The following is a 12,494-nucleotide window of genomic DNA, read 5'->3' on the forward strand; positions in this document are numbered from 1 at the left end:
GCATGCTCTCAGGGCGTCTTACTGGTTTTAATACAGTAGGAACTCGTCTCTGCAGTAGATGACAATGAAGAAGGGAGTTGAAAATAAGAGAAGCGATGAGATGATAGGGGTGGGTGCGGTTCAAAGCAAAGGTTTCAGAAGGAGGGAGAGGATTTGGAGAAGGAGGGCTGGCTACCTTTCCCACCGAGTCATTATCATTCCAGTATCTCCTAATGGTAGTTGTTAAACATCACAACCTGACCATTTTCACTGAGACCTTTTCCCACCCTCTTGACCTCTGTTCCATCCATCGGCTGATGAGAGAAGCCAGCCAAACTCCAGTCAGAGAACAGTGAACAATTACAAGCATCTCGATGACTTCCTTATAGCTGTCACTCTGCGACGTGTTTAATAATGTATTAATGTATGGTGTTCAGTGTTCAACATAGTTTAACCACATGAACCCTTAATGGGGTGTAGTTCTGTAAACATTCAGTGAAAATCACTAAACTACAAGATGAAACCACATCATGTTGCGATTCATTGTGTGTTTGTAGATTTGCTATTTTCAGCCAAGAGATTCGGTCTTCAGGGGGAAAAAGGAGCACACTTAGTATAGAGCCCTGGGGGACCCAGTCAAGTAAGTACATAGGGTTTAAGTGGTTAGTTTAACATTGTAACGCTTATGGGGTCATTTTAACGTCTACTGGACGTTAAAATGGCCCCAGAAGTGTTTGAAAGTGAAATACCGCCTGAATGCAGCCCATGCAGCAAAATGAACAACTGCTTTGCAAATAGTTGCAAACATTTACCACCAAATAAATCCTAATAGGAGTAGTGGCCATGAGGCCAGGGTTTTAGTAAGTCAGATGTAATTGTAATTATTTGGATTCCATTGTGTCAATTGAAATGTGTAACTTTTGGACTCATTCAGATTGAACTAATCTCTAAAAGATAGATTGTAGTCAGATTGTAATCAGTAGGTCACAAAATAATAAAATTCCATTAAGGCTTTAGTCTCCATATTTAATCAGGTAATTACAGGAGTTAGCAGGCATTCATATGGCTAATTGGCTATCAGGCTTCAGGCAGGACACAGGGCACTAAAGTAACGTTTTCTTTGGTTAGGTGCAGGTGTAGGCTACTGCACTGAAAGTCCACATCTAATAACTCATATAGAAGGCATCATATTAGCATTCATTCCACTCAACATGGATAAAACTGCAATAAAACAGGCTACAGTATATAGCCTACAAACTGTCACTCAAAGGTAAGGGCCTGGGGCTGTGTTGACTGCAGACTCGAATTAGGCTAAATTGAAAAGAAAAGTGTGAGTGGCAATTTAAGTGATTACAGAAAACGAAAAGGCAATCATTGTTTTGACAACAAATCAAACATTCCATCACCTGTGCTGTGATGGAGAGTGGTTCCCAAACTTTTTAGCCCTCAAAACTAGTGAAAATAGCAGATCTACAAGCTCAACACTTCGTGCTGCATGAGCTTGTAGATCAGCTATTTTCACTACTCCTTATTCCTTAAACATGTTTTCTAATATATGGAATTTATTTGATTTTTCATTGATTTCTTCATGAAAATAGGCCACTGAAAGAAAACATTGCATTCATGAAAACTTTTCCTTTTTTGGGAATGTATATTTTGAAAATGTTTTGATATTATAATAATTAAAAACGAAATAAGGGGACGCATAAAAATGTGTCCACGACCCACAAATGGTTCGAGACCATTTGTCTTCCCAGTTTGGGAAACAGTGCTAGACAATGTCATAGGTAGCCAATAACCACCTGTGACCTATCTGCCTTAATTGCTGCCCAGTCGATAACCCAATATAGCTTTCGCCCAGGTTATCTCACAGGCATTAGGAGGCTTGCTAGAGGATGGACAGTGTAGGTAAGGTAAGGTTAAAGGGCTGTGAGGTGAAGGAGGCGTCGGTCCACTGACTGAGGGGATTTTTAGGGAGTCAAATTTCCGAGTCCGTGGGCTCGTGAGTCTGTGAGAGTGAGAGTCAGCGACTAGGCTAACTGAGGCCGCCTTTGTACTGTGTACTCACAGAGAGAGAGAGAGAGAGAGAGAGAGAGAGCTAGCTCAGGAGGAGGAGAGCTAGTTCAGCAGCAGAGTCACCACCACGACGTGAAAGAAGAGGAAAGTTTCAGTTCAAGGATTTCAACGCGCGGGGGGATAATTTAAAAAAACTTTGGATTTGTAGGCTATTTCTTTATTTGCACGCAGAATGATTACACGGTAGGAGAGTTTAATTTCTTCCCCACTCTGCTTTGACTGAAAACAAACTCATTCAAACTCATTATTTTAACATCATTCTCAATACTACCTACACAGGCGCTCCAGGTGGTCGGTGGTCTTGCATCTCGTCCTGTTGTGCTGTTTGGCCGCTGCAGATCTGCTCATTGAAGGTACGATTTTTTATCTGTTTTAGATTAGAACATTTATGCCTTGGATTGGAATGACATAGCATTAACGTTAAACAGATTGTGTCATGCAGTTTATAAGAAGTTGGGGACTTGGGGGGGGGGGGGGGGGCAACAATTTTGGGAAATATTTCAGGCTACCTCTCTTTGATTGAATTCATACTTTATTAGCAAAAAAAAGCACAGAGGTACAGATTCATACAAAAGGATGCTTAAAAATGATAACCTTAGGGTCCTGTATTTGTCCTGTGTATTTGATAAAAAAAATTCAATATGCTACCCGTCTGTGATTGATTGCAAAAAAGGGGGGAAAAAGAAAAGAAAAAAGCACAGGGGTACAGATTCATACAAAAGGATGCTTGAAAAGGATAACCCAAGAAAGCCTATAGGCCTGTTAACATTGTGGTCCTGTATGTGTCCTGTGTATTTGGGAAATATTTCAATAGGCTACTACCTGTCTTTGTTATAGTTGTAAGTTGTGTGTAGACTGGGGGGGACTCATTTGAAAGCTATAATTATCTACTGATCCTTTAGATAATGCGTCTGTGTGACACTGTGTCTTCACATGAAAGAGAAATTCCAGCCTACTTAATTTAGATGGGGACACCCCGCTGTGTCTTTTGAAAGACTCCCCATGATCCCCAGACTGCACTTTGGCAAACTGTACAATAAGCGGAAACACACTGATGATGGATATGTCAGGTTTTATAAAGCATATGAACCATCACAATAATTATATTATGGCCGCAAAAACATGAAGGCTTTTACAGGGCCTATAGTGGGTCTTCATTTGGGGCCAATGTCATTTGGTGAATCATTTGTCCCAACGTCTGGCAACCAGTGGCATTTCCATACCTTTCAGATCCTATCCATGATTTTGTCCCATTCATCTTTCTTTTTTCATGCAGTGGTGGAAAAAAGTACACAAATTTGTTAGGCTACTCAAGTAAAAGTATAGAAATTCTCTGTTACAAACTACTCTCTCCGAAATGTATGTTTTGTAATAATAAGGAACATCAAAGTAATTAGTAACTGAAATTTTCAAATTATTATAGTGGAGTAATAGGCCAATATTGGAAATAAATTGGAAATACTCCAGTAAAATACAAAGTACCTCAAAGTACAGTAGCCTTGAGTACATGTTAGCCTGCTTAGTTACTTTACACCACTGTTTTCATGAATGGGAACTTCTAGACACGTAGTTCATATGACCAAGATGTATACGCACATCAGGCCATGGTTCATTCTATAGTATCGTAATTCATATCATTCACTTTGTGGGTAAAGATAAGGACCTGGCCGTCTGGCATGTGACTGGGTCACCTACATTAGACAGGCTCTGTCTGCTAGACTGCTACATGGGTGTGATTCGATTTAGTGCTTTTTCAATTTGTCTTGGATGGACAGAAAAGGCACGTGATTTATAGGATCATGCATGTGAAATGGAAAATATTAAAAAACACTTCACTTGACGGGAAAGGTCAACTGATTGATTGATTGACATAATTGATCATCGTGTAAATGGGGGGGAGCCATATATGGAGCGTGTCACAAGGTGTGACAGATGGCGCGAGATGCAGGTTTTCATAGTAAACTTAGGCGACATTGATGTTTTAGAACGGTGATTTAGGAAACCTTGTTGGACCATGCATTTTACAACCGGATGATGACCTGCAGTCAGATGACCCTGCAGAACAGATGTTATACGTCAAGGGTCGTCGATGACCCTAAACGGCCTGGTCAGAAGAACTGCCATCTTTGTCCTACTTCAATACTTCAATATGTTGCCTGCAAAACGGATAACAATGAACTCACTTGAGACTCCTCAGACCCATTTAGCAATAATAATAGAATGCCTCATCCTCTCTCCTCCCCCAGTTCTCACACCTCTGTTGTTGTGGTTGTTATTTACTTACTTACCTCCCACAGAGCTCTGTCCTATACAAATGGAGACTGTTTGTTTGTTTGGCCATACACTTGGCTTCCTGAAGTGTGTGTGTGTGTGTGTGTGTGTGTGTGTGTGTGTGTGTGTGTGTGTGTGTGTGTGTGTGTGTGTGTGTGTGTGTGAGCGAGCGGCATGCCCACAGACTCATAGGGGCGGGCAGGTCAAACGCTGCACCAGGGTGTGAAATGTGGAGAGTCAGACAACAAGTGTTTGGTTCATATGGAAATGCTCAGAGGGGCATCCTCCTGTGACATGTGTCCACGTGTGTGTGGGTGTGTATGCGTGCGTGTGTCCACGTGTGTGTGCGCGTGTGTGTGTGCCGTGCGTGCACGCGTGCAAGGCGACAGTGTAGGCAGGAGGGCATAAAAAGCTTTGATGTGAATGTCGAAAGCACTTGTTCCGGTGTCCCATCTTGGATTCCAACTAAGGTCCCTGCGGGCGTGCATGTGTAAGTGTCGTGTGCATGCGTGTTTTTGTGTCCTCTGAAGTGGAGTTCCTCGTCAGTTTTCACATGTCACAAAAAAATTCCGCCCTGCACCCCCCCAAAAAAGCCTGATTGATATGATATCTTGCCTGCAGAAGCCATCACCTTAGATTTCCCCCTGGTTGAGTGGCTCTGAATGGATTCCATGTTTAGCCAATATAAAGAGCTAGGAGGTGAGCTCAGTGGGAGCGTAGTGTACAGTACCCACTTCCCAGGCAGCCTGTTCACGTTGTTTAACTGTTGTCGAGACCGACCCCATTGACCCCATACCCGAGAACAAACTGTCATTGATTCCGACATGTCCTGTCAGTTTCGCATACTATTACATCCTATAAAAATGAAAGCCCTTTTTATTTGTGGTCTTGTCGCGAACACTGAACTTCCAACGAGATCTTTGAATTGCTTGCCGTATTTGATGCTGCTGAATGAAAGCTCCCACACCGTCGAGATGGTGTTTTTTATGAGTTCAGACCCGTCACAACGGCCCGGGGTATTACGGTGAGGAAACAGCCACTGTGTGAAGGTCTTGAGTACATTACAAGACCGACCGGGCACTCGGGCACCCTCTCTGGAACAAGTCCCGGTGTGTGTGTGTGTGTGTGTGTGTGCGTGCGTGCGCATGCCCCATTAACCTAGTACAGTGACTTTGATTCCAGTCAGGCACAATGGACTAATTGTAAAAGGTGTCCGTGAATTATGGCGTATGTGTACAACAGTTAGGTTTTTGATATTTCTATGGAAAAATGTAAGTCACTGGAAACCCTCGAAAGAGGCTTTAACGGTTAACCCAAAGGTCTTTTTACCATTTTCAGTTGCATTGAAAATGATATTGCGTTTTTCCATGATGTAATGGTCATAGAACCCGTGTTGTTGTAGCATACTACTGTGGGAAGTTTTATTGTACATTGAGAAACACCGCAGAGCAGGAACTAACGTAACGCTCAGAAGGTTTTTACTTTTTATAATAAATAGACTTTTGATTTGATGATTCAATAGTGTGAAAACTGGAAAAAATGCAGGGGACGTGTTGCTTGTTGTGCTCCTCGTTCCCATGGTTACTAATGTGTTGAAAACGTCGGTTATGAATGGTTATCGTTGTGCATCTATGTCGCGGCCCTGTCTATTCTTTTGGGGCAGGATTGTGTACAAAGAAAGTCTTGTCTCAAAAGGCAACCGGTAAAGCATCGGTAAACTTGTCGTGTATTCCAGATAATTCCAATATTATGTATCTAAGATAGTCGTCTCGTCCAGTGTTCATCTAAATATGAACAGCGGACGGTGCACAGATATGAATATTATCCAGCGTCAGTGGTGGAAAAAGTAGTTTTTACTTAAGTAAAAGTATCAATACTGCGATGTTGAAGTCCAGAATTCAAAATGTACTTGAGTAAAAGTACAAAAGTATTGGCATCAAAATGTACTTGAAGTACCGGTCCAAAAGTAGAAAGTACACTCACTGTGCAGAATGTCCCATTTCAAGTTGTATAAAAAATATCTTTTGAAAATAGCAGATCTAAAAGCTCACAATGCTTCACACTGCGACGCATTGTGAGCTTGTAGATCTGCTATTTTCAAATGGCCGAAATGTATTTAGGGCTGAAGTGGTTACTGTTTGTTTTTTAATATTAATCAAAATCTAGAATGTGTAACTAGTAACTAAAGTTTTCAAATAAACGTAGTGGAGTAAAAGTACAATATTTGGATCCTAGATGTAGTGGAATAGAGGTAAAAGTATTAGAAAGTGGAAACACTCGAGTAAAGTACAAATACCTGAAAATTAAGTACAGTACTTAATTAAATGTACTTAGTTGCTTTACAACAATGTCCAGCGTAACGTTGCATGGATCCCTTAAATCAGCAGTAAAAGTACTGAGGTGTTTACATGGCTAAATGTCCTGTGTGTACTATCAGTACTATCAGGATGTTATGGTGCAGTATACAGGTTTTCTAGTAATGGTGACACTTTTATAGGTGTGTGTGTGTGTGTGTGTGTGTGTGTGTGTGTGTGTGTGTGTGTGTGTGTGTGTGTGTGTGTGTGTGTGTGTGTGTGTGTGTGTGTGCGTGTGTGCGTGCGTGCGTGCGTGCGTGCGAATAAAACAGCAGACTGGAATTGAGTTATAGTCAGAATTATAGTCACAGTCCAAATCACCTATAGCACTTGCTCTAGCCTCGACGACCTTACAGGTTTATGCAAAGGCTCAACCTTTATCATTTAGATAACATTTTTTTTAGACATAGCACTATATAGTAGTAGATATACGCATAGTTTCATTATATAGATATTCCACTGTTAGATGGATGTTAGGTTCTTAGCTTGCTTATGATTCTTGATGACTATTTCTACGTATTTGATACCATGTGTTGTTGTCCTTGCTTACTGTAAATCGCTCTGGATTAAGAGCATCTGCCTAAATGCCTAAATTGTACATTTTTGACTGTATCTAGTAGTCTAGTCACTAGACTACTAGATACAGTCAAAAATGTACAATGTACAAATGGACAGATACACTAGACTCTAGTGTATCTGTCCATCAGCATTGATCTCTCTCTCTCTCTCTCTCTCTCTCTCTCTCACTCCTCTTTCTGTTGTCTGACATCACGTGAAGGCCAGTGCTCTGAACTCTTATCTTGTGTCAATCAAATTTTGAATTCCTCAGATTCCCTTCTTGAGGAATGGCTGTACACTTTCTATATGTGGAATGATGGGCTGGGAGTTGGTTCTTCTAAATTTGATTCATGAATTAAGAGTTTCTCCACGGTAATCAATAGACAGGCTTGTCAGTCTGCAGCTAACACGCTATGCATGTACTGTATGTATGTATCTTGCCTTGCATAGGTCCAGTGTTGAGTCAAACTGTGTTTTGAGAGAATGTATAGCTTGTTCAGTCAGTTACATTCATAAGTGACTCTTGTACAGAATGTTCTGTTTGGATCATTCAATTACTGTAAGTGTGTGAGTCCTAGCTTCATATTTATCATTGTCACCATGAAGACATGACTGCCTACAAAAAAGTCAGCACCCCCACCCCTTTTCCCCCCCCTTACTGTACATGTTTTCCCCTTTTTTACTTTCTTTATAGAAGTGTATTTGTTCTGATGAATTGAAAATGAAGGACCCTGATGTAAACAAGTCATAGTGCCTTTTGTGGTTTCGTCCTCAAAGTAGCAGTTTTCATATTGACTTCCGTTCAGTCGGTCGGTCGGTCGGTCTCGGTCGGTCAGTCAGTCAGTCAGTCAGTAGCCTACAGTTTAATGATAACCTACAGTATGGGCCCAGTGTCAACTAAATGTAGTTTAGTTGACACCCCCCCCCCCCCACCGGCCGCTGTTTTCACTGAATGTTTGCCCGGGAATAGGGACTGGGTTCGTTCATCGTTAATGTGCTCCCATTGTGATTCATTGCCATTCAAATTGGAGGAGGAGGAGATGTAGATTGGCTGCCTGCGAGAAGTTGTTTGTTGACAATGACGGGTATACAGCTGAGCAAATAGCCCCACGGGGAGAGAGAGAGAGAGAGAGAGAGAGAGAGAGAGAGAGAGAGAGAGAGATTTCTGTCTGATTGACTTTTATATCACTTAAATGGAGTTTGTTTCCCAGGTAAATTACAGATCACCAATTGAATCATTTGGAGTGAATATCAGCCGATCACCGATCGATCAGAGCACCGTGTCACTCACTTAAGGTGGTTGCACACTGGACACGTTTTTCGGAAAAGCGATGGATAAACGCTGCTCAAATCTGAAAAATGCGCAGTGTGTGCAGGGTCCTTAAATGCCCTAAACAAACATTAAAGTCGATAGACTTGGCTGGCAAACAATTTACACGTCATAAGTGCTCTAAGCAAAGACTTGGCTGCCATATGATGTAATCTTCAAAAGCCATGCACTGGAGGGGCTAGAGCCCCTCAAAAATCTTTCTCTTCTCTTCTCTTCTCCTCTCCTCTCCTCTCCTCTCCTCTCCTCTCCTCTCCTCTCCTCTCCTCTCCTCTCCTCTCCTCTCCTCTCCTCTCCTCTCCTCTCCTCTCCTATCCTCTCCTCTCCTCTCCTCTCCTCTCCTCTCCTCTCCTCTCCCCTCCTCCTCACCTCCTCCTCTCTGTCTCCCTCTCTCCTCCGTGTTTTTTCTCTGGGGGGGGGGGGGGGGGGGGGGGCTGCATGGTGGTGGGGGTGAGAAGTTTAGCAGGGTAGGGTGAAGGCCAGGAACACTTGATGGAATGGAAACTGTCCCTCAGCCGATGACGTGACATCATACCTCAAACAATACCACGCATACCACGCTCTATCTTCACAACTGTGTAGGCCTTAACACTGGCACAGCTGGCTGTGTGTGTGTGTGTGTGTGTGTGTGTGTGTGTGTGTGTGTGTGTGTGTGTGTGTGTGTGTGTGTGTGTGTGTGTGTGTGTGTGTGTGTGTGTGTGTGTGTGTGTGTGTGTGTGTGTGTGTGTGTGTGTGTGTGTGAGCGTGCAATCCGTGCATGCGCGCGTGCATGTGTATTTGTTTGGCGATTTGGCCAAATATGCAACTCTGAGTATTATTAATGCGTTAATGCGTTGCCTATGATACACAGTGCAGCACACATGTGAATGTGTAGGCCTGTACAGTACAGTGTATGTTTTCCAACAACCACATACAGTATCTATCTATGCATGCACGCATGCACTGTTTGCAGTGCTATATTTTGCGTGGGTGCGTGATGTGTACAACATGTGTTAGCCAGTGTTGATTTTGTCGACTAATACTATGACAAAACATGTTCGTCGACTACCCTTTTTCACTTACGAAAACCGAAAATCTACAAGCTGACACGGTGTGAGCTTAGATTCTTCGATTCTTCGGCTATTCTCAGCAAGTGTAAAATCAGCCATTAAGACAGCATTAAGACCTGCCAAAATACATTTAAGTTGACTAAATCTACAGTTGATTTAGTCGACTGACTAAAACTAAATGAAGTTTCATTCCAAGGAACTATGACTAAACTAAAATAGAAATTTGCTGCCAAAAGCAACACTGGTCTTAGCTCATTCCTTGAAATGAACAGTTGCGTCTGAGAGTGTCTTGCGGTCCATGAGCGGAGGTTGTTAACCCAGGCTCTGCATAGTTCCAAACCACTTAAGCCCTGTTGTATGCTTAGTCGAGCGTTGACGTCACAGTATGTCAAAAAACCAACAACAATTGATCTACAAGCTCAGAGAATGTTACATTGGGACATGACATTTTCATTAAAAAAAAAAAAAAAAAAAAAAAAAAAATATATATATATATATATATATATATATATATATTATTTTTGACACGTGTGTGCCGTGTTGTTTGTTTGTTGTTGTGCGTGTGTATTTTTCCACTCTCCTCTCCCCCTCTCTTCACTCCTCCTCTGCTTTCTCTCCTCTCCTCTTGTCCCTTTCCCCTGTCATCTCTCCTCTTTTCTCCTCTCTCTCCTCTCCTCTTGTCCCTTTCCCCTGTCATCTCTCCTCTTTTCTCCTCTCTCTCTCCTCTCCTCTTGTCCCTTTCCCCTGTCATCTCTCCTCTTTTCTCCTCTCTCTCTCCTCTCCTCTTGTCCCTTTCCCCTGTCACCTCTCCTCTTTTCTCCTCTCTCTCTCCTCTCCTCTTGTCCCTTTCCCCTGTCATCTCTCCTCTTTTCTCCTCTCTCTCTCCTCTCCTCTTGTCCCTTTCCCCTGTCACCTCTCCTCTTTTCTCCTCTCTCTCTCCTCTCCTCTTGTCCCTTTCCCCTGTCATCTCTCCTCTTTTCTCCTCTCTCTCTCCTCTCCTCTTGTCCCTTTCCCCTGTCACCTCTCCTCTTTTCTCCTCTCTCTCTCCTCTCCTCTTGTCCCTTTCCCCTGTCATCTCTCCTCTTTTCTCCTCTCTCTCTCCTCTCCTCTTGTCCCTTTCCCCTGTCACCTCTCCTCTTCTCCTCTCTCTCTCCTCTCCTCTTGTCCCTTTCCCCTGTCACCTCTCCTCTTTTCTCCTCTCTCTCTCCTCTCCTCTTGTCCCTTTCCCCTGTCATCTCTCCTCTTTTCTCCTCTCTCTCCTCTCCTCTTGTCCCTTTCCCCTGTCATCTCTCCTCTTTTCTCCTCTCTCTCCTCTCCAGTATATTATCTAGTAGTAACATCAGTAAGCCTATGTTGTTTACTTCATTGTGTAACAGTTATTTGATGGTATCAGGCAGACCAGTGCACTACATCGGCTGTCATTCGACACATTGCAATCTAGATTATTCCCACGACACACACGCGCACGTGTGGGTGTCTGTGGGTGTGCATGCGTGTGTGTGGGTGTCTGTGGGTGTGCATGCGTGTGTGGGTGAGGGTCAAGTTGGTGTTAATCCTAGCCTGGGGTTAAATGCTCCTAATGATAACCTTTGTGTCTACTTATTTTTCTTTTCTTTCTTTGTCTCTATCCTCCTCCTCCTCCTTTCCCATGTTCACTTTGGCTTTTTCAACATTGTGTAATTGTAATGCAGTGGTTCTCAAACCTTTTTCATGTCAAGGACCCTCAAATTGACACTAATTAGCCTGCGGACCCCAATTCGAAAGGATATGCCAGGGACCCCCATAAGAGAAGATTTTTACGGCTCCTGCAGTGATTCTCTACCAGTTTAATTTCAATGACCCTCAGTTTAACATGCAATAGGCTACGGCAGACCCCCATTTAATGGCATTTCTATCTCTGGACCCCAATTTATATTGTAAAATCAATGTTAATTTAACTCTGAAAGTGTACAAATGTCCATTTGGTTCCATTTGTACACTCTCAGAGTTACAGACCCATAAGAGTCCATTTGGTTCATTTAGCTGGGGACCCCCTGGAACTCCCTCAAGGACCCCCACTTTGAGAACCACTGGTGTAATGGACTTAGCTCCATAATAATAAGAGTACTCTGCCAATAATAATTAACCACTTTAAACCATGTACTTTGTCGACCAGTTTCAGTAAGGGAGGCCCCCCTCCCTTTTCCCTCTAAGCTACACCAAAAATAGCCGATGTACGAATCAATTCAAATCAACCTTTATTTGTATAGCACATTTCACACAAGCAAAATTGACTTCAAAGACAAACAAGGAACATAGCATGTATGTAAGGAACATATATGGATGTATGTAAGGAACATATATGGATGTATGTAAGGAACATAGCATGTATGTAAGGAACATATATGGATGTATGTAAGGAACATGTATGTAAGGAACATATATGGATGTATGTAAGGAACATAACATGTATGTAAGGAACATGTATGTAAGGAACATAACATGTATGTAAGGAACATGTATGTAAGGAACATAACATGTATGTAAGGAACATGTATGTAAGGAACATAACATGTATGTAAGGAACATGTATGTAAGGAACATAACATGTATGTAAGGAACATGTATGTAAGGAACATATATGGATGTATGTAAGGAACATGTATGTAAGGAACATATATGGATGTATGTAAGGAACATAACATGTATGTAAGGAACATGTATGTAAGGAACATAACATGTATGTAAGGAACATGTATGTAAGGAACATAACATGTATGTAAGGAACATGTATGTAAGGAACATGTATGTAAGGAACATAACATGTATGTAAGGAACATGTATGTAAGGAACATAACATGTATGTAAGGAACATGTATGTAAGGAACATAGCATGTATGT

General features: G+C 42.2%; 1 protein-coding gene across 4 annotated transcripts in view; it reads left to right on the forward strand.

The window, feature by feature from the left end:
* The first annotated feature begins 2,105 nt into the window (after positions 1-2,105).
* Positions 2,106-12,494, forward strand: part of col15a1b (collagen, type XV, alpha 1b) — a 71,497-nt gene continuing 61,108 nt past the window's right edge. For all 4 annotated transcript variants that reach the window (XM_083781034.1, XM_083781036.1, XM_083781037.1 and 1 more), the window contains exons 1-2: positions 2,106-2,238; positions 2,335-2,408. In XM_083781034.1, coding sequence (XP_083637160.1) covers positions 2,228-2,238; positions 2,335-2,408 — 85 coding nt within the window. In that variant the 5' untranslated portion in view covers positions 2,106-2,227. The remainder of the gene's footprint in view (positions 2,239-2,334; positions 2,409-12,494) is intronic.

The sequence above is a fragment of the Protomyctophum parallelum genome (assembly GCF_964188405.1).
Source record: "Protomyctophum parallelum genome assembly, chromosome: 14".
In the NCBI taxonomy this organism is placed as follows: Eukaryota; Metazoa; Chordata; class Actinopteri; order Myctophiformes; family Myctophidae; genus Protomyctophum; species Protomyctophum parallelum.